General features: G+C 47.4%; 1 protein-coding gene across 4 annotated transcripts; it reads right to left on the bottom strand.

Moving 5' to 3' along the window:
- Nucleotides 1-2: 2 nt before the first annotated feature.
- tjap1 (tight junction associated protein 1 (peripheral)) lies at nt 3-24,610 on the bottom strand. Of its 4 annotated transcripts, XM_046401373.1 has the most exons (11): nt 24,222-24,609; nt 17,035-17,136; nt 14,854-14,886; nt 12,368-12,537; nt 10,614-10,642; nt 10,229-10,390; nt 8,317-8,383; nt 6,073-6,180; nt 5,271-5,354; nt 4,104-4,793; nt 3-3,294 (listed from the first exon to the last, which is right to left on the bottom strand). In XM_046401373.1, the coding sequence occupies exons 4-11, from the start codon at nt 12,485-12,487 to the stop codon at nt 2,644-2,646; spliced, it is 1,911 nt and encodes a 636-aa protein (XP_046257329.1). In that variant the 5' UTR covers nt 12,488-12,537; nt 14,854-14,886; nt 17,035-17,136; nt 24,222-24,609; the 3' UTR covers nt 3-2,643. The 4 variants fall into 4 exon arrangements, with proteins under 4 accessions (XP_046257329.1, XP_046257332.1, XP_046257330.1 ...); XM_046401376.1 differs by lacking the exon at nt 12,368-12,537 and having other exon boundaries at nt 24,222-24,610; XM_046401374.1 differs by lacking the exon at nt 14,854-14,886.
- Nucleotides 24,611-25,610: the final 1,000 nt, after the last annotated feature.

A 25,610-nucleotide genomic window follows, 5' to 3' on the forward strand; every position in this document is an offset into this window, starting at 1 on the left:
GCAGTGAGAGGAAAATCTTTATTATCTCTCAAAGACACGTTGACAGGATGTTGTCCTAATTCTGCTAACATCGTCTGTGTCCCATCATACACTCCAACAACACCTTTTATCCCATAACGCACCTGCACTAATTGTAGTGCTATCACACCACAAGGTCATGAAGCTGGTCTGTGATTGGTGCTTGTGTGCTTCTGTTTCGTTATCCCGTGAGTAGCAAAATCAACACTCTGTTTAGATAATAAGATAATTAATTTGTGATTATCGATGCTGCTGATCAGTTAATTCAGTGCTGATGAAAACAGCTGTTGCTCTACAGATCAATACTGCTTGACCTTCAGGGCACCAACACACCGATCACAGACTGAAGCGTTAACACAGAGCTCAAACATTCAGCACTGATCAATACTCCATCACTTCCCGTGAAAACACTGCTGAGAACAAAACTGTGGTAACGTTTTAAATCAAATGACTTTCAACAAGTCAGATTCTTTAAGACTCAAACAATCAATCAATCAGAGGACCAATCGGTGATCACTGGGGCTCGGTGAGTCACAATCAGAGCTGTGAGGAAGGCGACAAGCCAACATTCATCGGTGACCTCAGAGAAGAACAAACTGATAAAAGTGAGTTAACATACGGAGGCCCGGAAGTGCCAGAAAGACAAACACTGACAACACGTTTCTAATGAGAAGACCTCTGAGCCCATTCACACCTGCAGAGTCACACCTGTAACAGACCTGCATTACATCACCTGGACTCACAAGTCAGTCCCACATCCTGCAGTGACCCAACGACTTCTCTATGAAATTCAACCGCAGCTTTCGGTTTGCTTTTCACTTCAGGCCGAGGACCTCACACACCTTTTATATACAATAACTGCAACCAACAACACAAAGATCATCAAGTCGTTAAACTGATCAGGGATCAGATAACCATGACAGAAGCTCGTCTGGTCTTTCAATCACTATTAGAACACTCTGAAGTCAATTAGATGTTTGATAATTTACAGCTAACTGATCTGAGAAGGCATGAAAACTGATAGTGAGACTAAAACATCAATTTGACTTCCAGCATTTTAAAACTCATCTCTGTTCATGTTCCTGTTTAGGGCTGAACTCAAATCATCAAACATCTGCTCAGATTTATAATGAGACTCTATTTAAAAGCATTACTTCTGCGGTTTCAGACCAGATTTTATTTTGTAGAAGAACTGGTTCAGATTCTTCCAGGCTCATGTTTGATCATTTCTGGCGCTAACGGGCTTCCGCAGGCCCATGATGACATCTGAACATAAAAACCAAACTGATCAGAAAAACAACAAAACAAATCAACAACAAACCAAACTCAAATGGAAAAGCAACCTCTGAGCAAAGGATTTATACTACAAAAAGGTTAGAATGACAACAAAACAACCTGATGGATACATTCCAGGTGCGAGAGGCTCCGCCCCGGCCCCGCCCCCTGCAGGTACAGTCAGAGTGTTGGTGAAGAGGGGGAGCGGGGACAGATGTCAGTCGGGGTCAAATGGTCCATGACTCCCCGACAAACCAATCAGGTGACTAAATAACGACATCACAGGAAATCGATGATTAGTGTAGACAAGAAAATAAAAAGTCTGACCTTCAGATCCAGCGTCATCGTCACAACCTTCCTGGGACTTCCAGACAGACAGAGTGAGTGATAGGCACTGAGAGTCTGAGTGTGTGTGTGTGTGTGTGTGTGTGTGTGTGTGTGTCGTCTGTTCTCTTCAAAATAAAAGCTCCCACAGAGGAAACAAGGCAAGGACGTCCACAAAGTTGTTAAGCTTTCATTTTTCTAGTCTCACCAATAACCTGACGAACGCGCACAGACAGACAGACAGACAGACAGACTGTCAGACACACACACACACACACACACACACAGACAGTAGACTGCTATAGGGATCTAATACTGATGTCCAGTGTATTGTGGTTTAATCAGCTGTCCAGGTTCTTTTGGCCATGTAGGTTAGGTTTGTATGTAGACTGGCCAAAAGTAGGTGGACACCCACATAATTTACAGAACACTCTGTCAAAATACACAACATGGCCAGAAGTCTGTCACTGCCACCAACCAAACTGCTCAATTTTCTATAAATTCCACCAATGCAGTCCAGCGTGTGATTCTCAGTCTTAGTAGTGAAGTCTGTCCACATACTTCTGGACGCATAGCATGTCATATATTTTAGAATTTTAATCAGAATTTTGATTCATTTAAAATAAAAAAAAAGAGGGAAATGTTTTTGGATACTAAATCTCCAAAAATACTGTCAGGATTTAATTTGTTTTTACTTACTCGGTTTGATTTTTGACTGAAGCTGAACAACACAAACATGAGCTGATCAGCTGGGTTCAAATCACTGATAGTGAAGTTGATTATCATCTTATCAATATCGGAACTGATCAGTCTGAGACACACGCGCACGCACACACACACACACACACACACACACACACACACACAACGGTCAGGCGGTGAGCTCGGCAGCATACGATAAAGTATGGCTATTTCCTGGATGGGCGTGGCCTGTGACAGACAGGTCGTTTGCCATGGAGACAGACAGCAGCTGAAGGAGCACAGTGTGGGGCGAGCGAGGTGTGCTCAGGCTGTGGAGAGCGAGCGTCAGTCCAGCAGAGTGCCTTGTTCCTGGGCTCGGGTCAGGCTGTCTTTGCGGTGCAGGTGGTGAACGCCCATCCTCTTCGGGCTTTTCTGTGGCCGCTGTGGGGCGAGGGCGGGATCAAAGTCCAGGAGGCGGGGTGTGATGACAGGCAGGTCGTGGGGGAGGACGTCTCTCTCCTCCTCCTCCTCCTCCTCCTCCTCCTCCTCCAGCTCTCTCCTGCAGGCGTCAACCGGGCTGGTCGCCACAGTGACTGCCGTGTCCCCGCTGCCGCCATCATCCTCCAGGTTCATCAGCAACCTCTCACCCTCCTCTGTGGAACCGTCACCGCCACTGTAGCGCCCCCTCCTGCCTGGCCTCGGCTCAGTGTCGGTGTCGGTGTCGAGGCTGGACCCACGGCTCGGCGTCCAGCTGCGCGCCGACGAGCCCTCCTCACCGTCCGAGTATGCCGCTCTGTGGCGGTCAGAGGAGGATGAAGCCCCGCCCCCCGGCACTGGCCTCCTCCGCTGCAGCTCATGAGCCGTCTGACTGCTGAACGACGTGCGGTGAACCACGGAGCCGTCACAGGATGGCGCCATCTTCTCTACAAACATCCGCTGCCAGTTGGCCAGAAGATCCTCCTCTGAGCTACCGGAGCTCGCCAGAACGCTGGGAGCCTGTGAGGGTGGGGGGGTGAGGGGGGGGGGGGGGGGGGTCGTTATTAGTTTTACAACAACCCAAACGAAGGACAGTTTATCACCCTGACTCACCTGAACTACACTAGTAGAACTAGAACAAATACTACTAAGTGTAGTTCTGGTTCATTTACTGTCCAGCCACCATAATGCCACAGAGGAGCTGATCAACAACAGGTAGCAGCAGGTGACTTTTCTGCCCAGGGTTTTGACTCTCAGGATAGCCCTGCGCTACAGGACAGGTTGAGGCTGTTTGGGCTGAAAGGATTACCTGCAGACACTGTTCAGGGATGAAAATGTACCTCAGCTTTTCTGAACATTCTCAGGGTACAGCTGAAAGCTTTATTTTCAAAAACAGTTAATGTCAGTCATGATGAGCACTTTTTGTATTTAAAACAGGAAGTGTGAACAATGTAGTGCTCAAGTCACTGCGGCTGTTAGCTGCCTAACGTCGTGCGTTTGTCACTGAAATGACGCTGATGTTCCACCAGTAGAGCAGTTAAAACCACCTTCAGCTGAGCCTTGCACACCAAAGGAAATGTTACATTTGCCTGTTTGGGTTTATTTGATTTTAACATGTATGTTAAAGAACTTACAATCCTGAATGATTCAGAGGTTAAGAATTAAACCCACAAGTTTTTAAAGCTTTTATGTTAAACAGATCGAAGCAACACATCAACTTGACCTTCTCACATTCAGCGGAAACGAAAATACTGAGGACATGAAGATCATCATACGGATCATCATTAATGACACAAACCACACACAGGTTCACTCAACTTCCTGCTTACCTGCGGCGGACTGCTGAATGGGCTGGACTGGCTGGACAGCGGGTCACTGGTGGCGTCGCACTGGGAAAGCGGCGTACGCTGGTGGACAGCCCCACCGGAGGAGGAGGAGGGGGCGGGGCTGCCGGGGGGCAGCCGCTCGTCGTCGTTCTGGACGAGGCTCAGAGAGATGGCCTGCCGTGTGGCGTAAGTGCAGTTGGGCAGTGGGGAGTTTTTGGGGATCTTCACTTTGTCGTCTGATGAGAACTCGATGACCTTGCGTCCGGGGTAAAGTGGGTTAGGCGGTGGCGGCGCAGGGTATGGGTTCAGCTTCTCGAAGGAAGGGACCCCACCCGCCTCCTCACCACCTGACTGCCCATCCAGGCTGCTCTGACTGCGGCAGGAACCGTTGTGCTGCGCCGCCTCCCGACCGCCGTCGTTCTCCCGGCCGCGACCCTCAGCCCCTGTAGAGCCCGTCATATCCACATGCACAAAGACATCCTCTGCGACAGGCCGCCCGCAGCTGCTGGACTGGGCCGAGTTCAGGACCAGCGGCTCTGGTTTCTCCAGGACGCGGGCGATGACAGAGGTCGGCACTACGTCAGCAGGAGTCAAACTGAGTGTGTCTGGATCCTGAGAGCCGGTGGCAGGGCTTCGCTCGGGCAGACTGCTCTTCATGTGTTTATTCAGCATGTCCTGCAGCTCGTAGGGTAGCTGCAACACACACGCACACGCACACACACACACACACACACACACACACACACACACACACACAGAAACATGACAAACAGACTGAGTGTTAGAGTGTTTCCAGGAAGTGGGCTGGATCAGAGGTGACGGTTTGTAACAGCTGAGTCTCTATAAACTCCTCTAATGGAACTAATGGAACCATCAACACCAACACCCACACACACACACACACACACATGCATGCACGCACGCATGCACACACACACGCACGCACGCACTCTCTCTCCATTAATGCCATTAATTAGCCATGTTCCTCCATTAAAGGAGTATTCTGTGTATCGTCTCTCAATGTAATGTAGTCCAGCTCTACATCAGAATCAAACACTAAACTCTGACGATGTCAACATGGACGGAACACAGTGAGCGTCATAAGCTGGTGTACTGGACAGCATCAGTTTGTACACACACACACACACACTCTCTCTCTGAGTTACTCACATCAGCAAACTTGTGGTTCCTGAAATGCGACTTGTTGCATTTGAGCAGCTGGACGGCCAGGTTACAGTCCTGTCTGTAGCGCTCCTGATGGCAGACAATAGTACACATCATCAGTACTACATACAGTACTCAGTAGTACTTGTTAACTTACGTCTCACTCTTAAGTTTTCAAACATGAATGAATGAATGAGCAAACGTGTGGTTTCTTCCTCAGCTGTCAGGAAGTCACATGACCTGATGATGAGGTCACAAATGAGCCCTTACAGAGAAGCTGTCAGCCAATCAGAGGGCAGTTGGCAGGCTATTGTCTCCTGTTGAGAACTGATGGAGGACGGATCTCAGTTTGCTTTGTGTTACTTAAAGTTTTGTGTTGCAGCTCCTGTGAGGGCCCAGATAACACTGTGGTACCAATCAATACTTAGGACAATAGTCCTTGTTATCGGCCTTCGACATGCCAACACGAGGCAGACGGCTCCAACAAAACGACCGCGAACCGTGAAGTTCAAGGTGATCTGAACTTCTGAACTGCTCACCATCAAAGGATCCCAGAGACAAACCAGAAAACAAGAGTCACACGAACAAATATAAAAATCATCTCATGGGACGAGTTAGCAAGCTATACGGCAGTGTGAACAGTTGACAGGTCAGTCAGAAAGGACACGTGGACATGACAGAGAAGTTGAAGAGAGAGTCGACTGAGCCTTTTCTCGCTCTGAAAGGGAACGTGGAAAACCAGTGAGATGGTGGTCTGGTGTCAGAGAGTTCAGAAGATGAACTGTGGGAGCGTGTGGAAGAGACTCACGTTAAGCTCCTCCAGGCGGTCGATGGTGTTCTTGGCATCCAGCAGTTTGTTGGTGAGCTCCACGATCTCTTGGTCCATCGTCTTTTTGTCCCTCTCCACCTTCCGTAGCTGTGGGAGGAACAGAGACACCATGTCAGTCACAGCTGAGACAGCCAATCACGAGCTTGGGCTGACAAGTGGCAGCCCTTCATTCAGATCATGTGGGAATAAACTTCAGACTAGACTTGAAAAGATATAAATTTAATCTGGCAGAATCCTCATAGACGAGCGTTAATGTCTGCGACCAGAAGCTAAGCCTTCCTTCCATATCTTCAGTTTTCCCAGATCATTTGAATGCTGCATTTGCCAGCAGCACTTTACAGATGCATTATGGGATGCGGCGGTGTGGTTGCTGCTGCATGAAGATCAGTATGATCTGACAAGATCTTGATCAAAGCACCAAGCTGAAAGCTGAAATGTTCATCGTTTCTTCTAGAACACTGAGAACTCGAGGAGTTCACGCTAGCTAACACAGCTAGCATTAAGTAAACGTGTTGGTTAGCGTGGTCAGCATCCCGAGTAGATCAGGAAGCATCACTGCAGTTAATACAGACAGTCTGTAAGCATCACTCACTGAGCTCGACGAAGGAGAATTAATTTAACCAAATTTGCAGCTTCGGCTGGGCTAATATTAGCGCCAGACCCAAATAAAGTCAGCTAGCTAATACAGCTAACACCTATTTAATTATCACTGTGAAGGTACAGCAACTCTGAAACTCAAGTGTGGCTGATGTTAGCTTAGCTTAGCCCTGAGTGGTTTAAAGTGCGATTAGCTGAGTGAAAGTCCTGATCTCTCAGACAGCAGCGAGCAGCTTTTCAATCATCGCTTTAACGCTTCACTTTTATCGGCCAACACGCAAACACACCTACAGTCATCAGCTCGGATGAGTCTTCACACCAAGTCCAAATATTTTGTAGCTTCATCACTTTTTGGGTGAATTTCTTGTTAAAGTTAAATGTGACTGAGGAAGTTATTAAAATTAGCATCATGAGATAAAAGTCCAAATGATCACTTTTCCTCATGAGTTGATCTTAAAATTACAACTTGTTACCCCTCAATTTTAAATAACAAGTCATTTTTTAATAGTTTCTAACTTTTCATTTATTGTATTTTTCCTCACAGGGAGTCAACAGATGATTTTTCTTCATCTCTGAGGACAAAATAAATCACCAGGAGGAGAATTTTTCTCCTGCAGTACAATTTAAACAAAACATTTATGTAACAGCTGGAGGTCAGGACTTGGTGCACAAACATCTTCACCAAGAAACAGAGAAGAAGAAAACTGAGGATGAGGAGGATGGGCAGATGTTGGATGTGTGGGAGGAGGAAGAACATGAATGAAACGCAACTGCATGAACCCATGTCTGACTGACGGCAGCCTGACGAAGATGAAGATGAAGATGAAGATGATGAGGATGAGTCAGTCCATCAGAGAGCAGCGTGAGAAAAGAGGAGAAAAGAGAAAAGACAGAGATGAAGAACGACAAGACAAACAGGACGCGCGGCTTCTGAATATCTGATCAAAACATTTGACTTTAACTCTTCATGTTTGGTGTTAATCTACTGTGGTTTTCAGTCAGAACCAAAGTGTCGTCCAGAGGAAAGTTGAGACTTCACTTCAGAAAACCGTCGTCAGAAACATCGAGATATTTCAATCATATTTTACATGTGTGATTTCTGTGTCGTGAAGGACTTTATTTTGTTTGGATGGAGCACAGACGTTCACAGCTGTTGAGCCCACGTCACTCCTCCTGCGTCGCGAATGTTTTAATTTAACATTCAGTTAAAGCGACGTCGGCCTTTTGTTCTGCTGTGGGCCGACTGCCCGTGACCTCTGACCTCACAGCTGTCCATCAGCTCCACTTTTCCACAGCTAATCAATAAACTGCCTCAGAGTGCGTTTTCATTTAGTCATCGATCATCTATTGGCTGAGTGTGATCAATGAGTCACACACACACACACACGTGCTGCAGAGAAAACATAAAGTCAGTCAGTCAGTCAATGTCAGAGACCTTTTACATCCAGTATTAACAAATGGTGTCCAATGGGTGTATGTCGAGCCAGGCAACGTGGCTTCACAAAAATCTCGTCTCTAATCAGAGAGTTTCTGGTCTCAAACTTCTCTAACTTTGACCAACTGGTGTTTGACTGAAATCAGAAAGTTGGTAAGGTCAAAGGTCATGTGAAGGCAGCGAAAGGTTACCAGAGCGTGAAGCTTCTCCTCCAGATCCTGATTGGCTCTCTGAGATGCCGTGTAGCTGTTCTGGAGTCTGCAGAGAGAGAAAAGTGTTACTGAGTATGCTCACATGGTCTCGCAGGACAAACTGAAACAGATTCAGGATTAAACTTCCTGACAAGCAGAGTCCGAACCGAGTCAGAGCCGAGTCCAAGCAGAGTCAGAGTCGAGTCCTTGTTGAGCCAAGCATTGTGAGCACTCCTCCTGCTCCTCCTCCTCCTCCTCCTGCTCTTCCTCCCTCCTCCTCCCTTCTTCTCTTCCTCCCTCCTCCTCCTCTTCGCTCCTTCTCTTCCTCCTGCTCTTGCTTCCTCCTCCTCCTCTTCCTCTCTCCTCCTCTTCCTTTTGCTTTCTCCTCCTCTCTCCTCTTCCTTCCTCTTCCCCCCTCCTGCACTTCCTCCCTCCTCCTCCTCCTCTTCCCTCCTCCTTCTCTATCCTCCCTCCCTCCTCCATGTTAAATCTCAGGCCTCATTAAGCAGTGACTCACTGACATCCTCCCTCATTTACAGACTGATTATCACCGCAGAGTCATGCTAAAAGTGATGAATTGTTTTACAGAGGATTAAACTTCAGTGCTGTGAACAGAGAACACACACGCACGCAAACGCACACACACACCAGAGTACATGTGAACTGAACCACACAGGTTAGGGGAGAAAGGAAGATAAAAATCACCATCACGACCTCATGGCTCAGAGAGACAAGCAGGACCTAAACTGGACCCCTGAGGAACTTCAAAAACATTTGAGTAATCACTTCAATAAATCACTTGACTGTGAGTCTGCCGAGTTTCTTCAGATGCTGTGAAATGTTCCTTTAATTACGCTGACTGTGAATCACACTGAGGACCTGAAGGAGGACGAGCACCAAGGAAAGACGAACTTCCTTCTGTTTGATGAACAAACAACAAACAAACAGTTTGCTGGCTCTTATAATCAGAATCTCGTTAATTCACCATCTCCGATAGATTGGGCTTGTGTGCGTGTGCTTCTCTCAGACATTAAAAGTTTTTGAACGCAGCTCAGCTTTGCAGACAAAACTAAAAGCTGGAGTTGTGCTGACCATCCTGCAGCCTCACTGCCTGTGGGCAGCGAGTTCATCTTGTTCGCCAAACTCTCTCAGCTTACGAAAATAAACAACTCCGTTCACCATGTAAACCAGCCAATAGGTGCTGTTCACTACTGGTAATGTTAGCTTTGTGGTAGCTGGGTTAGCTGCATGTCTCATTCACGGGTATGAAAACACTTGACATCACTATAATGAATGTAAACAACATGACTGTCATTAGCATTGGGACATTTTGACTACACTTTTTCTGCTGCTCTTGTGATATTAGCTCGCTAGCTGCTTCAGCAATACACCCACCCAGGGCAGCTTCAGAGGCAGGCAGGCCGTCACACGTGGACCAGTGAAGCAGGAAACGACCCACCCTGTAAATACACTGATTTGTCCTGTGTGCTGAAAACTCTTTACACTGTGGGCACAGTCATATGATCCTCCGCTACTCAGGAAGTAAGATAAGATAAGATAAGATAAGATGAACTTTACTGATCCCGCAGTGGGGAAATTCACTTGTCGTGGCAGCTCACAAGAACAGAAAAAGAGCGCAAAAAGCAAGAAGTGTGCAAAAACAGTTTCAAAAAAATATAAAGGTAAAATAAATTAACAATTTACAAAGTAAAGGAAGTGATGCATTCAACATCAGACTACAGAGAAGAAGAATGTGAACGTGATGTGAATGTGAACCCTTTCCTACTCCATCCTACGCTGCTCCTCAACTCCAGAGACCTCCAGGAAGCAGTTTGATTATTCTGAACCTCCTCATCATGACCAGTAAAACCACACACCACCACGGTCTGATCTGGATCGTCAGAGTCCTCACCTACGGAACTTGTCCCTCATCTTATCCAGGTCGTCTCTGGTCCGGCTGAGCTCCGCCTCCATGTAGTGACGGCTGCCATCAAACTCCGCTTCCATGGCCTCCATCTTGTGGGTGGAGAGAGAGAGGCGGCGCTGCAGGTCCTCATTCTGCTGCTGGAGGATTCTGGGTAAAGGGAGTAGAGGTCAGAGGTCATAACAGGCAGAAGATCAAAGACCTTCACAGGTTGTAGATTATTTCAGTGTTTGGAATTCCAAATAAACAGTAATTTAAAGTACCATTTAAAAACCCCGTCACAAGTAAAAGTCACAGTACAAAAGTACGACATCAGTCGGAAAAAGGACTAGAATGAAGTAAATGTGAGCATCTGGAAGAAGAGGAGTCTCACCTGATCCTGTCCGAGTCTGATAAAACCTCCTGAAACACAAGAAAAACAGTCTGCTCAGGTTGTTTTTCAGAACAAGAACAGAAATGTGACGATAACGAGACGTTTTCATGTCAGGACTTCCTGTTGTCTTTATCAGTTTCTGTGTCAGATTCATGAACAGTCACATCAGCGTCTTCTGCGAGCGGACAAAAACCCCGCAGACCAAACTAATTCACTGAGGAAATGATCAAAACGTCGTTTGTTCATCCATTATTGATGTTGTTACCGTCACTACTGTCAATCGGTTGATTTTCCTGACGGTGACATCAAAAGGTCTCATAAACAACATCAACAAAAACTTGTACAAACGGGAGCGAACAGGAGGAAACTGGGCCGCTCCACATCCTGATCACATGACATGTGAGAGCGATCTCATCGCTCAGTTTGTGCAAACCGTTTGATTCAGCACAAACCCTAAAGGTTATCATCAGACTTTCTGCAGCCTGAAGCTTGAGTCTGTGCTGCGTTTCCCCTGAAACAACACTGAACTGGTTATTGCAGGTCATCAGTACAGCGAGACAGAAAGCAGGACGTCTGCAGGGTCAACAGGTTTAGTAACAGAGTTACTTAGTTACTGACTTCAGCAGCCCTTCGTTTCATCATCAACTTTAACTGTTCAGAAAAAGTCACATCTAAAGGTGTCGGGACTGGAAAGTAACGCACATGGGATGACAGGCGGGAGGAGGGGGACCTACCTTGATGTGGGACTGAGAGGACTGATTAGAAACAGAAGGTCTGTTTTTGTGTCTCTGTGGCTCTTTTACTCCTCTATTCCCCCCCAGCACTTCCTCTTTAGGTCTCGTCCTCCCTGTGATGTCACTCCTCAGGTGTGGGGTCTCTTGCCCCACCCCTTCCTCCCGCAGGGATTGGCACCAGCTGTCAGGCCGCTGCATCGCTGCCACCCACTTGTCCCAGCGTTGAGTCCGGTCTGCACACGTACCCTCCGCCTGTTGCTTCCTGTGGCCGTGGCGGCGCCGCTGGGGGGCGGGACTTTCTTGCTCTCTGGAGGGCGTCCTTCCGAGCAGCGTGAGGTGGGCGGGGCTCATGACACGACAGGTGATCTCATCCAGAAAGTTGGAGAAGCGGACCTTCTCCTCCAAAACCTGCATTTTCCAGTTCCAGTTGGTCTTACGGGGGGAGGGCGGGTCTGAGGACCGACGCTGCTCTGTCCGGTCCAGAGAGTGAGAGGGTGGATGACGCACAGCTCTGCTCTGCCCCCTGCTATCGTCCAACAGCTCCACTGACTTTGACTTCCTGATGATGTCATAGGCGTGCTCCACACCCAGCGAGGCAGGCTGCTTCAGGATGCTTTTCGGAGGGGCAGAGGTCTGCGTCCAGTGAGTCCGGATGTGACGCTCCACTCTGTGGCTGCGGCTCGGTGAGTGCATCCGAGCTGCTGTGGGGTTTCGACGTACTGGAGAACCCTCGCTGCCACCACTCACAAAGTGGCTCCCCGCACGGCGAGGACGGGTGGTGGCACCCACCGCTGTGGGTCTGGTCCGGCTGGGCTTGTGGCTTTGACTACTGAAGAGCGGGGGCGGTGGGATGCAGAGCTCCAGGCTGGACAGGCTGGAGACATCCAGCTCGCTGTCAGAAAGGGGGAGCAGCGAGGTCGGGACGCCATGCTGTGACCCAGCGCTCTGAGGTCGCTTACAGGCGGCAGCTGAGAGGTGAGTGAGCTGGACTGGAGGTGTGTTTAAGGTGCATTGGTTTACCTGACTGACGTTGTGCTGTGGTGCAGGTGCGGCCGGAGCAATCGGCAGAGCGTGGCGGGTCTCGCGGTGCTGTGGCGGAGCCTTACGGTATGGCTTCCTGGCCGGGGCCGCGCTCGTCATCCTGGGCCCTACTTCCTTCCTTCTTCACTTCCTTCCTGGCGGTGTCAGTCCTGCCAGGAGAAGAAGAGTCAGATGTGGCAGAAAATGATGCAACTGCCGATCGCCTGCCAACCGCCAACCACGACACCTCAACCACAAATGGACTCTGCCACTGCTGTCACACTCCCTCTCTCTGTGCGGATCAATGCTCGGTCGCCCCTCATCAGCATCAAACACGCCTCCATCTCTGCACACACCTGCACTCATGTTTGTGTGTGTGTCGGATGGAGCGTAAATGTGTGTCTGTGTTAGCTTTCTATGTTATTGTATGTTTGTGAGGACTGCGCTGGAGGCTCAAACCTGCACTGTGAGGACAAGCCATGACAGAGCGTCCCTGTAGACGATGTCCACCGGAAACAAACACACCTGTTCTCACAGGTATCAAAAGTGGCAAATCACACGCAAGTCACTGGTCCTCACAAGTCCGTGTCAGTGTGTGAATTCTTGGACTTGAATGTTTGTGAGGACCTCAAACTTTCACAGTGAGAACTGAATAGTGGTTCTCACAAGTGAGTCAATAAATGTAGTGTGTGTGTGTGTGTGTGTGTGTGTGTGTGTGTGTGTGTGTGTGTGCACCTCAGGCGACACATTGATCTCAGTTTGTTTCCAGAACAGGAAGTGCAGCTCCATTGATCTGAATGAGGCCAGTTAGCATGTCAGCATTAGCCTGCTAATCCGTCTGACATGGAGCAGTGCACACTGCTAACATGCTAACACTGCTAACATGCTAACACACTCAGATCTGACTGACAACCTGCTGTAGACAACATTTTGAAAACCTAACTACACACATGTATAATCGACATTACAGTGTGGTGATGATGATGATGATTTGTCCATTTGTTTTTACGTTGGCTCAAACCTGCACTGTCAATCATGTGTGAACAAATAAACAAACACACACACACACATAAAAACTATTTGTCTCCACACCCAAATCAGACCAGCTTTACTCCAGTGCAGATCTGAAACAGACAGAGCAGGTCTCAGACTCTGCTTTTATTTCACACTTTCTTCTTCATCGTCCTTTACCCACCTGGTCTACTGGTTTTTACTGGGCTCTACTGAACAGTCCGTTTGTGCTCACTGACCTGCAACGTTTACAGCTCGTCCAGGTCACATGACCCTGCCCGAGGCGGCCAACAAACAGCCGTCAATCACAGTGGGACTTCCTGTCTCTCACATCGTGATGCTGTTTTCTGCTGTCAGTGAACTCATCACCTGCTGTTCGTCCTCACAGTGAAACACATCAATCAGCTGATTTCGACTTCTGTCCCTACGACAAAACTACAACACCCATAAGGTCGAAGTGAACTTCAGTCCAGCTCACTGTTAATGTGATGCTCTGTGATTGGCTGCTTGTTAGTGAAACTGATCTTGGGAGTCGTAGTTGACTTCTCTCATCTGGTTTTCATTTTCACGGGGTTCCTGCGGGTTTGGCTTTTTCATCAGTGAAGCAATGGATGTCCAGACACCAAATGTGGATTATTTCGCAGCTGAAAACAATCCCCAACAGCAGCCCTGTTTCATGGAGTTTTAGAAAAGTGCAAACGACAAGGCGTCATCGCCTTCACCTGGCAGTCGCAGGTGAGGGTGAACCAGCACCACGTCTTCGCTCCTTCTGACTGCAGCTTCTGAATTTTACATTCAAATTGCCTCGAGCGTTTTTACCCAGCATGCTCTGCTCACACAGAGCAGAGCATTTGTGGGGACCGTCTGGTCACGTCCTCGGACGCAGTAGCACTCGTTTCTCTTTCCTTCTTCTTAACATTTTCTTTTCTGTGTTCTCTTCTTCATCTCCTCTTTCTTCCTTTGTCCCTTGCTTTTGTTTTCTATTATTTATTACCCTTCTTGCTTTTGTCATCCTTCATCACGGCCCTGTCTTACACATCTCCCTTCCTTCTTTTCTTCACATCCCTTCCTTTCATTCCAGTGTTTCTCTCTTCAGTTTAGCTTTTCAGAAGTTCTTACTGTTTTTCTCCTCCCTTCCTGATCAGCAGAAGAAAACTGAACTTAAATTCAAACCTCAAATATTTCAGGTTTAATCCTCAGTTAATGAGCAGATACTACTGTTACTCCCAGGAAGGGTTTGAATTGAATGTAGACGTTCATTCTTCACCTTGTGACCAGTTTAACAAAATAATCTCAATTCAAGGTAAATTTACTGCCATCTTTAAAATTTAGAAAGTCAGCAGCTGACTGACTGAAAGCTCTGAACGAAGATTATCTTGCGTTTCAGTCTGTTTCAGAGCTTCAGACTGATTTGAAGATTTCCAGGTATTTCAAGCTTTTTCAGGATGTGATCATCAGTCCAGGTGTGTTTGTACCTGCAGTGTGAGCTGCTCCACGAAACAACACACCTGAAACAAAACACACACACACAGCTGTGAATCACACTGTTTAATCAGACAATTTCCTCGTGAAAGTGCAATCAGCATTAGCATGTTAGCGTCTCAGCATTGTTCCATTAGCCTCGCGGTTTTTCCAGGCCTACACGTTTCATCTGAATCTTTTGTTTTATTAATCATCCTACCTCTAGTGTTTCCTCAATTGTGCTTGTATGAAAATGCCACACAAATACAAATACAAGTTTGATTAATTGATTAAAGACTAGAAATGTTTTTGTCTTGCTGGACTTCCTGTCTGTTATGTTAAAATCCCTCTGTGGTGTCTTGTAGGCGCACATGTACTGCTCTACTGACAGTCTGACTGAAGTTATTGTTCTGGGCCCCGAACACCTTAGAAACAAATTATCCAGTGATATAGCAATGCTGGATGGCTTAGCCGTGGCCTCAAGCTCCACTGTAAGTAATTTAGGAGTTATCATTGACCAGGACATGTCCTTTAACTGACACATAGCGAATATTTCAAAGACTGTATTCTTTCACCTCCACAATTTTGCAAAGATTAGGCACATCCTGAGTCAGAAAGATGCAGAAAAATTAGTCCATGCATTCATTACCTCTAGACTGGATTACTGTAACTCCCTTCTATCAGGCTGCCCCAGTAAATCCATAAAGACTCTCCAGCTAATCCAGAACGCTGCAGCACGACTACTGACAAGAACCAGCATGAGAGACCATATTTCTCCTGTTCTGGCTTCTCTACATTGGCTACCTGTAAAATTCAGGATAGATTTTAAAATTCTCCTCCTCACTTATAAAGCCCTGAACGGTCAGGCACCATCCTATCTTAAAGAGTTAATAGTACCCTATTATCCCACCAGAACTTTGCGTTCCCAAAATGCAGGGCTACTTGTGGTTCCTAGAGTCCTCAAAAGTAGATCAGGAACAGATCCTTTAGTTATCAAGCTCCTCTACTATGGTACCATCTTCCGGTTTCCGGGAGGCGGACACCCTGTCCACATTTAAGAGTAGACCACAAACTTTCCTCTTTGATAAAGCTTATAGTTAGGGCTGGCCTAGACCGGTCTCTAGTTATGCTGCTATAGGCTTAGGCTGATCTCCCATGATGCACTGAGCTTCTCTCTCCTCCTCTAACTCTCCTTCTGCACACATTTATGTCCCATTAATGCAGGTGGAGTCCTTGTGCTTTCTGGTCTCTCAGGTCCTCATGGATCGTGGTTGGACCTCGTGCTGTCGTCCTGCTGAGCCTGGTCCACAGACCAGGCTCAGGCTCAGGCCAGGCTCAAGGCTTTAATTCTGTTACTACTCTGTACAGCTACTGCCATTATTACTGTTACTAATACTGCTATCATAATCACCACAGTACCTTCTGTACACTTCATCATCATCATTATTTACAGTTCCAATACTTCTGGTATTATTGCTGCTGCTATGCATCTTTCACCCCCACTCCCCTCTATGTCTCTCTGTCTGTCTCTCTCTCTCTCTGGTTGTCCACATTGAGTTGGGGTCTGCTCTGAGGTTTCTGCCTGATTAAAGTCAGTGTTTCCTCTCCACTGTTGCTGATGGGAATGTTGGATTCTCTATATTACAAAACCTAATTAAAGAGTTTGGTCTAGACCTGCTCTAATTGGAAAGTGTCATGAGATAACTTTTGTTGTGAACTGGCACCATATAAATAAACTGAAGTGAACTGAAGTCACCAGCTGATCTCCTGATGGAGAAACTGTGTGTTTTGTGGATTAACCAGTCGAGCTTCAAACAAACTGTGCCTCATTACAAAGCTCCACAGAGCCATCCTGTATTTCCACATCGCTTAGGTCAACATCACTTCAACAGAATATAAGAAGTTGTATTCTGCACAATAAATAGATAGATAGATACTTTATTGATCTCAAGGGAAATTCAATGGAAATTCAAGGCTGTCAAACTCTGGCTGTATTCAGGTGGGTCATAACGTGAGCCAGATCTCGTCAGCAGCTTTCACAGCGACACCAACATCATTACAACTGCAAGCCTGACGAGCTGACCCGAAAAATGAACCCGATTCTTCACTCAGAAAAGAACGTGAAGGACGTAAAATGAACTGTTCAAAAGAGAGAAAAGAGCCAAGGCCACAGCGAGTGTGAGTGAGAATCTCACCTCATACGTCAGCACAGAAAACTCTTCATCCTTTCTGCTGTGGCCATCCTCAGACTTTCAGTCCTCCTCCTCCGGACATGCGAGCCTCAAGTCTCAAATAAACTGAAACACAAGACAGTCGGATGGAAAAACACCAGTCAATACCTGCTGTCAGTCAGCCTGCAAGACCTAAAGGAGGGGCTGAAAACACAGACAGAACACAAACTGACCAGCTTAACTGAGGAAGGGACTCAGGGAGGGAAGGATGACCTGCAGACATGCACATACAGGTGTGTACAGGTGTGTGTATTAGCAATGATAAAACCAAACAGACGACAGGAGAATCACAACAGAAACGCTTCAGTTTCAGTGTGAGTCGAAACTAACAGACCACTCACACACACACACACGCACACACCCTGCTGAGTGCGCGTGTGTGTGTCAGCTGAGTCACGGCCGTCTGTTTGTCAGGAAGAACGAGTCGCCGAAGCGTCTGTGAGAGGAAGCGTCCAGCTGACAACCTGAACAACATGCTGACCTCCAGCTGAAGGTCAGACTGCAGCAGACGGCATGCTGAGAAATCCACTGCCTGCACGGAGAACACAGTGAGCTATCTGTCTGCCCGCCTGTCTGTCTGTCCGTCTGTCTGCCTGCCTGTCTGCCCGTCTGTCTGCCTGCCTGTCTGTCAGTCTGTCTGATAAATAATGTATTGATATCATCCGACTCTCATCAGCTGATCGGCTGGTGCTTTGCTGACAAACTGAACTGTATAAAGAGCAAATGAAACAAGATGCTAAAGTTTGGTTTTGCTGAATGTGTTCAATTCAGTTTTATTTATATAGCACCTCATACAATCAAAATTGTCTCTAGATGCTTCACAGAGACCCAGAGCCTGAACCCCCGAGCAAGCAGACAGTGGCAAGGAAAAAGTCCCTTTTAACAGGAAGAAACCCTGAGCAGGACCCGACTCACAAGGGAGAACCATCCTGCTGATAGTCGGCTGGGTGAAGGAGGAGAAGAAGAGGTAGACAGGACAGAGAGGATGAAAGAGAGAGAGAGAGAGAGAGAGAGAAACATACATGCAGTAAACATCATACATTATAAAGGACAAACATGACGGGTTGTTATAACTGGAATTCTGAAGACTGTGTATTGTATGTGGTTTTTTTTAGCTGATATGCTGTTTAAGTTAGTTATAATATCACTACATAGAAGAACAACAAGCAGAGTTTGACATTAGACACTGTTGAACATTTTGTGAACAAAAGGTTGTACTGCGAGTGGGTCTGCCATGTTCCTTCACACGGTCACACACTCTCCACCTGCCTCCACCTGTCCGCTCGTTACGTGTTCTTCAGAAGAAGCCTTTTGGATGAGAAGAAACGTCTTCAACAGCACAACACTTCACTAACACTTCAACTATCACGACCCGGATGACTGAACCTACATCGACAACAGGAAGTAACAACCATTAATTCTTTACAGCAACTGTAACTTTTCAAAGCAAGACAAAACACAGCTGCTCCTACATTTCCCAGAATGCCTTTCAAGTCCCAGACACCGTTCAGTCTTCTGACTGCAGTGAGTACAGTAGTAGTAACTGTAGTACCAGTACTTCTGTCTGTATTTAGTTACAAACTGACTCCAGTTCACCTTTAATTTCTTTCACACATACACCCTCCCCCGTCTATCTGCATACACACACACAGCATACCATAGACTGGCACTAAGTGCACTTTATCTACCTCATTTTGTATTTTGTATTTTATATTTTTATATTAAAATTTTGTTATGCTTGCATAATGACAATAAAGATTCTTGAATCTTGAATCTTTGTCTTTCAACACAGACAAGGGAGGGACTGACATCAACCAATCAGACAAAAAGAAGAGTCACAGGACTCCACCCCCCAACACACCAACCTCATCAACCCACAATCATCTCTGAGCAGAGATAAACCCCTCAGCTGTGTAATCCCACACACACACACACACACACACACGCACACGCACACACACACACACACACATTTTTTTTTGTGCTTTTATTTCAAGTATTTTCTGTCAGTTTTTCTTGAGTCTTTGACCAGGCTCAGGCCACAGACCAGCCACAGACCAGGCTCAGGCCACAGACCAGGCTCAGGCCACAGACCAGGCTCAGACCAGGCTCAGGCCACAGACCAGGCTCAGACCAGGCTCAAGCCACAGACCAGGCTCAGGCCACAGACCAGGCTCAGGCCACAGACCAGGCTCAGGCCACAGACCAGGCTCAAGCCACAGACCAGGCTCAGGCCGAGGAGTGAGGATGACACATTGGTTCAGCCTTTCTGATCAGCAGAATCAATAATCAGCAGATCAATCGGCCTGACAGGCACTCTTCTTTAAAGAACAGACAGCAGTGACGCGTTGACACGTCCCAGCAGGAAGACATCTGCTGTCACTTTGGCCTCTTTAGTTCAAAAGAAACTTTCTTAAGTGAATGTCTCAGAACTGGTAGAAAGATGAGCCAATCACGACGTCTCTCTGTGAATCCTGTCGTCAATAACTAAAAAATAAATTGCAGCTGATAATGAGGATAAAGGGGGTTCAGAACGAGAGAACAAGAAACAGCGAAGACATGAGGACGAGTCAAGGACAAACTCTCACAACACCTCCTGAATAAAACATGAACAACATTTGGTCTGTTTGTAAAATAAAGTCAGCCAATCAGAAACTGATCCAAGAAAAACAACAGGTGGACCGAGCAAGATGTCCGCCTTCACAGGAACAAAATGCTGCCTGGCTTCACATCCACCCTCCTGACCTTCACTACCTTCTCCTGCTGCTTTGTAGCTTTCATTTCCTTTCTTTCTTTAACATTGGTATCCATTAGGGCAGTCGTGGATCAGCGGTTAGGGTGTCGGACCCGTAACCGATGGATCGCTGGTTCGATTCCCCGTCCCGGTGTCCATGGCTGAGGTACCCTTGAGCAAGGTACCTAACCCCCACTGCTCCCCGGGCGCTGCACGCGGTCGTCCACTGCCCCGGGTTTGCTGTGTGTGTGTGCACATCACTTGGGTGGGTTAAATGCAGAGCACAAATTTCGTTGGAGTGAGTTCCCTCCAATGACAAAATATGTCACTTTAACTTTAACATTATGACTTCATATTTCCTTCACTTCCATCTCGCTGCCTTCACATGCTCAGTTTTCCTGTTTCATCTCCTGCTCCTCTTACTTCCTGCATTTCCTCTCTTCCTCCATGTCCTCCTCTCCCTCCTGTCATTCCTTGCGTTCTTCACGTCCTCCTCCAGCTTCATTCAGAAAGTCGACCTGGCTGGTGTAGCTGGTCTGGGATCTGCGTGCACACACTGGACTCCGCTGACTCAGCTGTGCAGACAGAACAACATTTCTGCTCCACTGAAGCAAACACAACAAGATGACTTCACTTTAATAAAATATACATGTCGTCCACACATGAAAACCTGCTGCACAGAAAGCCCTTCAACATGTCTGAGAGTAAAACCAAACTGTGAGCTGCCTGTCTGTCCGTCTGTCTGTCTGTCTGACAACCTACTGTTTTACCATTTAAAACATGCAAGCTCTCAGCTTATTTTGCATGCTGAACGTGTTTCGGCACTGTCACGAGAATAAAGTTTTGGTTTGAATGATGATGGATGGAGCTCATATCAGCCTCCATCTTGGTGCAGTTAATCGTCTTTGTAGCATCTTCTGAGTCTTCAGAGGAAGTGGGACACAGCATCAGCATGATGTCATTTTCACAGTAAACTGAGCTCAGGTGACAGGTGCGACACCTGAATCCAAACACACTTCACCCAGGACTGGAACACACACCTGAGCAGGTGGACACAGCAGGGCACAGCGGAAACACACACAGTGACAGATGGTGTCTGTCAGTCAGCTCTTCATTAACCCTCCCCACACACACACACACACACTCTCCCCCCCCCACACACACACACACGCACGCACGCACGCACACGCATCTGTGGCCTCCATTAGCTGACTGTCTCCATCTCATAAAACCAGACCAGCAGCCCGCAGACCAGTCCAAGTAAAACAGCCAATGAAAAACCATCACCTCACTTCCTGTCCGTGTTTGCTGATGTCATAACACACAGACTCTGACTGTTTCCTAGCAACAGTGCAGTGTCGCTCCACAGGGCCGGCTGCTGTCAGTGGAATCAATATCACATTAGGACGAGTACTTCACTGACACATGCACCGCAGTGAGTGAAACCAGCTTTGATCTGCTCACAGAGACATCGTGTGATGATGGGTTAGCTTCAGTCCACCTGGGCACCGACATCAGCCAAGCGATCCAGCAGGTGTCACAGCTCGACTGGAGGACCTACGAGTCCATCTGACCATCTTCTCTGACTGTCATTAAAGCTCAAAGCAGACTCTGAGGTTCCTCTCACACGTACTGAGTGTGGTCGAACAGTTCCGTTAGGCAACTGGACGTGAAGTTTCTCTAGAAAACGTTCTCACGTCCCTCCTAATGAGTGGGCTGGGTCCCCAGGTGACCCTAACGGCCCACTCAATAGGAAGGACCTGAGGCACCTTTGTTTCCCATTTGCCTTTTGTCACACCCACAGTATAAATATTCCAGACCTCCCCAGCATCAGTCAGAACGGAAGAAGCTTCTTGGATGAAAGGCGAAACATCTTCTAGAAAAACTTCACGTCCAGTTGCCTAACGGAACTGTTCAACCCTGACCACAACCTGGATGACTGAGAATCTCAGATATGTACTGAGTGTGATTTATCTTACAGACATATCAGCGTTCCTTCATCATCAAACACACACACACGGTGACCGCTGACGCTCAGTTCCAAACATCCAGAGGGAACTGAACACAACAGGAGACACCAACCTGAACTCTGACCTCGGGTCAGATCTGATCTTGTTCAACATGTTTTCCTCTCCCTGAAGAACACCTTCAAGAGTTTTCCTTCATTCTGATTGTTAATGTTAATTTTTTTTAACACCAAGACAGCTGCAGACTGACACTCATCAACACACAGCAGAGAAGGTTTCTAAACAACTCCTATGAAGTCAGGCTGGCCTCACCTGGACTCACCTGGCCTCAGTACAACATCGACATGTTTCATCATATGACAAGAGGTCAGCCGTTTCTCTTGCAGGTCAATGATTGGTCATTTAGTTCTGGACGAATCCTGCGTGGATGTCGTCATTTTCACAAACACATAATATGTTTGACATGAAACTGAACCACCAGGAGCTTCATTTTTCATCCAACTTTGTATACAGTCCACAAACAACAGTCCAAACCCACCTGTACTCCTGCTGCAGGGTTAAATAAAGTTTACACAAATATATTCCCACGAAGTAAGACAGAGGACCTGCAGACTCATACTCAGGTGTGTCCAGGTTGTAAGAGGTCAAAGTTCAGCAGCGCTATTAGCACCAACCTGATAAAGAGTTTGAGCAACACAGGAAGACACCTGAGAAGGTTTGAACTTGACTGAATGACATCTTGAGTCTCTGGAACCCTGGAGTTAACTGTCTCTGCACCACCGTGTCCTCTGGGCACAGTCAACAGTTCCATATGAGGGACACAGTCACAGTCCTTCTGTGGACAGCCTGTCCACTCCCTATTAATCCCACTGTACTGAATGTCGGCTGCAGTTCACCTAGAGGGCGCTCACGAGGTCGTCCTCAGTGAACCAGAGTGAATGGAGCCAAGTGGCTAAAATAATTATTCACAGCCACTTCTACACAAAAACATGCAACTTTTATTTTAGTTTTTGCTAATAAAGCAGACGGTTTTGCCCATAAAGCGTTAGCATTCTGCTAATGAATGCTGATTGGTCGGTTAAAGATTTACGACTAGCGGCGTTACGTTACAGTAGGCTAACTTCAGCTATCATTACGTGAACATGACCACAACAATACGCTTTTAGTTTTGTGTATTATAGTCCTCGTGTGTTTTCCCAACGAGAGCTACAGCAGACGTTAGCAGTCTGGTTCAAACAAAACACAAACCAAGATGGTGAATGCAGTAAACTGCTGCGTATGCTGCAAATACTTAAATAATAGAAACAGACAACAGAAAGAAAATTAGCAGGAAACAAATCTTTTGCACCATAAAGGTTACATTTTGGGGCTTCAGCTTCATAAGCCCCCATTCATTCTGGGCCATCTCGTGAGCGCCCCCTACAGAGCTGGACGTGTAGTGGGACTTCTTCCTATATTAGAGTTTCTTTGATAAACACCAAGTTTAGACTGAGCATGCCCTGTGACCCAAGAACACGAGTGTGACAAAGAAAACAGCAGCCAATCAGAGCCAAGAATATACTCGCGACCCAGAGTGGTCTTTACCTGCTGTGCAAACACCACCTTTAACAGACAGGAACAATCAGTCTTCATTCAGGCTGAATGAATGTAGGTTACCGTGACAACAACATGACACGTACACTTTGTGCTTCAGTGACATAATCAACGCAGACTTTCCTCAGCGTGGATCAGCGTGACGACCCCCTGCACACCAGGACAGCTGTGCTGCACCAGTCACCATGGTGACCTAAACGTGAGCTCACAGATGAACACCTGTCAGGTGTTTGAACATCTCCATGTGATTTAAAGTTCTGACAAAACGCTTCATGGTCCTACTTTACGTTGGCAGGTCTGTAATGGGTTTTCTGTGATGGTACCTGAATACAGCTGAAGACATTCTGACTGGGTTGTCTTATTGTGTATGATAGCTTAACGCACACATTTATGACAGCAGTAATAAAACTGCAGCTTCAAAAGCCACCTGACAGGCAGCGAACCCGAGGCCCCAGGAGCCCCAGAGGGTCTAACGACAAGTCCTCCATACTGTCAGGTGGACGTGACGAAGTGGACGAGCAGACAGGAATGAACACACACACTGAATGATTCAGTGATGCTCAGGCTCTGCAACACTTAGCCCTCAGTTCTGTCTGACAGGCTGACGGGGGACAGGACAAACACACCGGGGCTCCGTCCGCCAGACACCGGGCCGAACAGGATCTGAACACCACACCGACGGCCCGGGAAACCGCGATAAACCAGCTCCTGGACGCTGTAGGTCCGCCTGTGGCCCAGTTCACCACACAAGCTGCACCCAACTGTCACACACCGACCGACACCGAACAAACGGCCACGGCGGAGCCGCTCACCTCCACACACTCCGCCGTCTGCAGCTACCGCGGCTCGGCGCTTACCTGACAGGCTGCTGAGCGACTCGGCCCGGGTTAGCGCCACAAACTAACCCCACAGAGCGCAGAGGAGACCAAACTTTAGCCGGAGCTCCGCTCTGCTCCTCCGGCGGGGCGAGGAGGGCGGGAGGAGCGAGGGAGGGGGGCTCCGAAGCGATCCGAGGCCGGGGAGGAGCGCTGAGGTCCGGCTGCGGAGGCGGCGGCGGCAGCAGCGGGCAGACGGAGGAGCAGCAGCCGCCTGAGACGCTTCGACCGACAGAAGAAAATCCACTCAGAGTCGCTCGGATAAAGTTGATCTGCTGCCCTGCTCAGCTGTCGCCATTTTTACCCGCGGGGCATGACGGGTAATCCTCAGGAATCCCGATCCCGATTTAACACCCCCCTCCACCCCCGTCACACGTCCTGACGTACTGACGTCACGCACCTTATCCTGTGGACGTCCACAGGTGGAGGTCAGGGCGGTGCACAGAGGAATATTCAGGGTGTAAAAACATAAAGCACGCGCACAGTATTCAGTGGCGGGAAGTAACTGAGTACATTTACACAAGTACTCCACGTGTGTAAATTGTGTAGTAGAGGTATGAGGTACTGATACCTTACTTGAGTCTGTGACTTTCTTCTCCACTGGTGTTACTTTGCACATGCAGTTACTGTAAGTTCTTATAAAGTACATTCAGTCTATAATGCAGCTGGACTTTTACTGCAGTAACAAGCTGAATGTAGGACTTTAGCTGTAGTGTCATATTCTGACTGTGTGACTCACCTGAGACAGAATGAGACACCTGAGACAGAACAGCCACAGTCCAGTCTTTGGATGGACAAAGAGAGTAAAGACAGCATGAGGGACAGGCAGCAGTCAGTAGATGGCAGTAGGGTCCAGACTGTGTGTGTGTTGTCATGTGATCTGATTTGTGTGTGGTCTGAATGTGATTGGCCTGAATTTGAAGTCTGTTTCAAAACCTGCCAAATAAATCTCAACATTAAGTTCAAGTGAGTCTAAAACCCAACCAGCTACCAAAGAGTCCCTCAGTTCTGCCTGCAGGTGGTTTGTTGTGTGTTTCAGTCTGTATTTACACCAAAACACTCTGGTAGATACAGTGAGGTTTTATATGTCAACACAACAGAGCAGACTGAGGATGCACACACACACACACACACACACACACACACACACACACAGCAGTTGTTGAGCAGATTATCATTTCCCTGCAGGGCGGAAAGACGAAGACAATGTCCAGCTGCTCTGCAACAATGCAGGACCCCCCCTCCTCTGATATGGGAGGTATGGAGAACATGTACGTAAGTAGATCTTTATTCATATGGTACTTTTTAAAACACAGAGTTACAAAGTGACACACACAAGAAAACACAGAAAATTATATATTGCAATATTGC

This window comes from Scatophagus argus, chromosome 10 (genome assembly GCF_020382885.2).
Source record: "Scatophagus argus isolate fScaArg1 chromosome 10, fScaArg1.pri, whole genome shotgun sequence".
NCBI classification, from domain to species: Eukaryota; Metazoa; Chordata; class Actinopteri; family Scatophagidae; genus Scatophagus; species Scatophagus argus.

What these genes read in the sequence shown, in the direction of transcription:
- tjap1 (XM_046401374.1), bottom strand. Translation starts at nt 12,487, where the DNA reads ATGACGAGCGCGGCCCCGGCCAGGAAGCCATACCGTAAGGCTCCGCCA. An exon ending in CACAGCACAACGTCAGTCAG is followed by an intron (nt 10,643 to 12,367) that starts GTAAACCAATGC and finishes CTTGTGTTTCAG; the next exon opens with GAGGTTTTATCAGACTCGGA. An exon ending in TCAGACTCGGACAGGATCAG is followed by an intron (nt 10,391 to 10,613) that starts GTGAGACTCCTC and finishes CCCTTTACCCAG; the next exon opens with AATCCTCCAGCAGCAGAATG.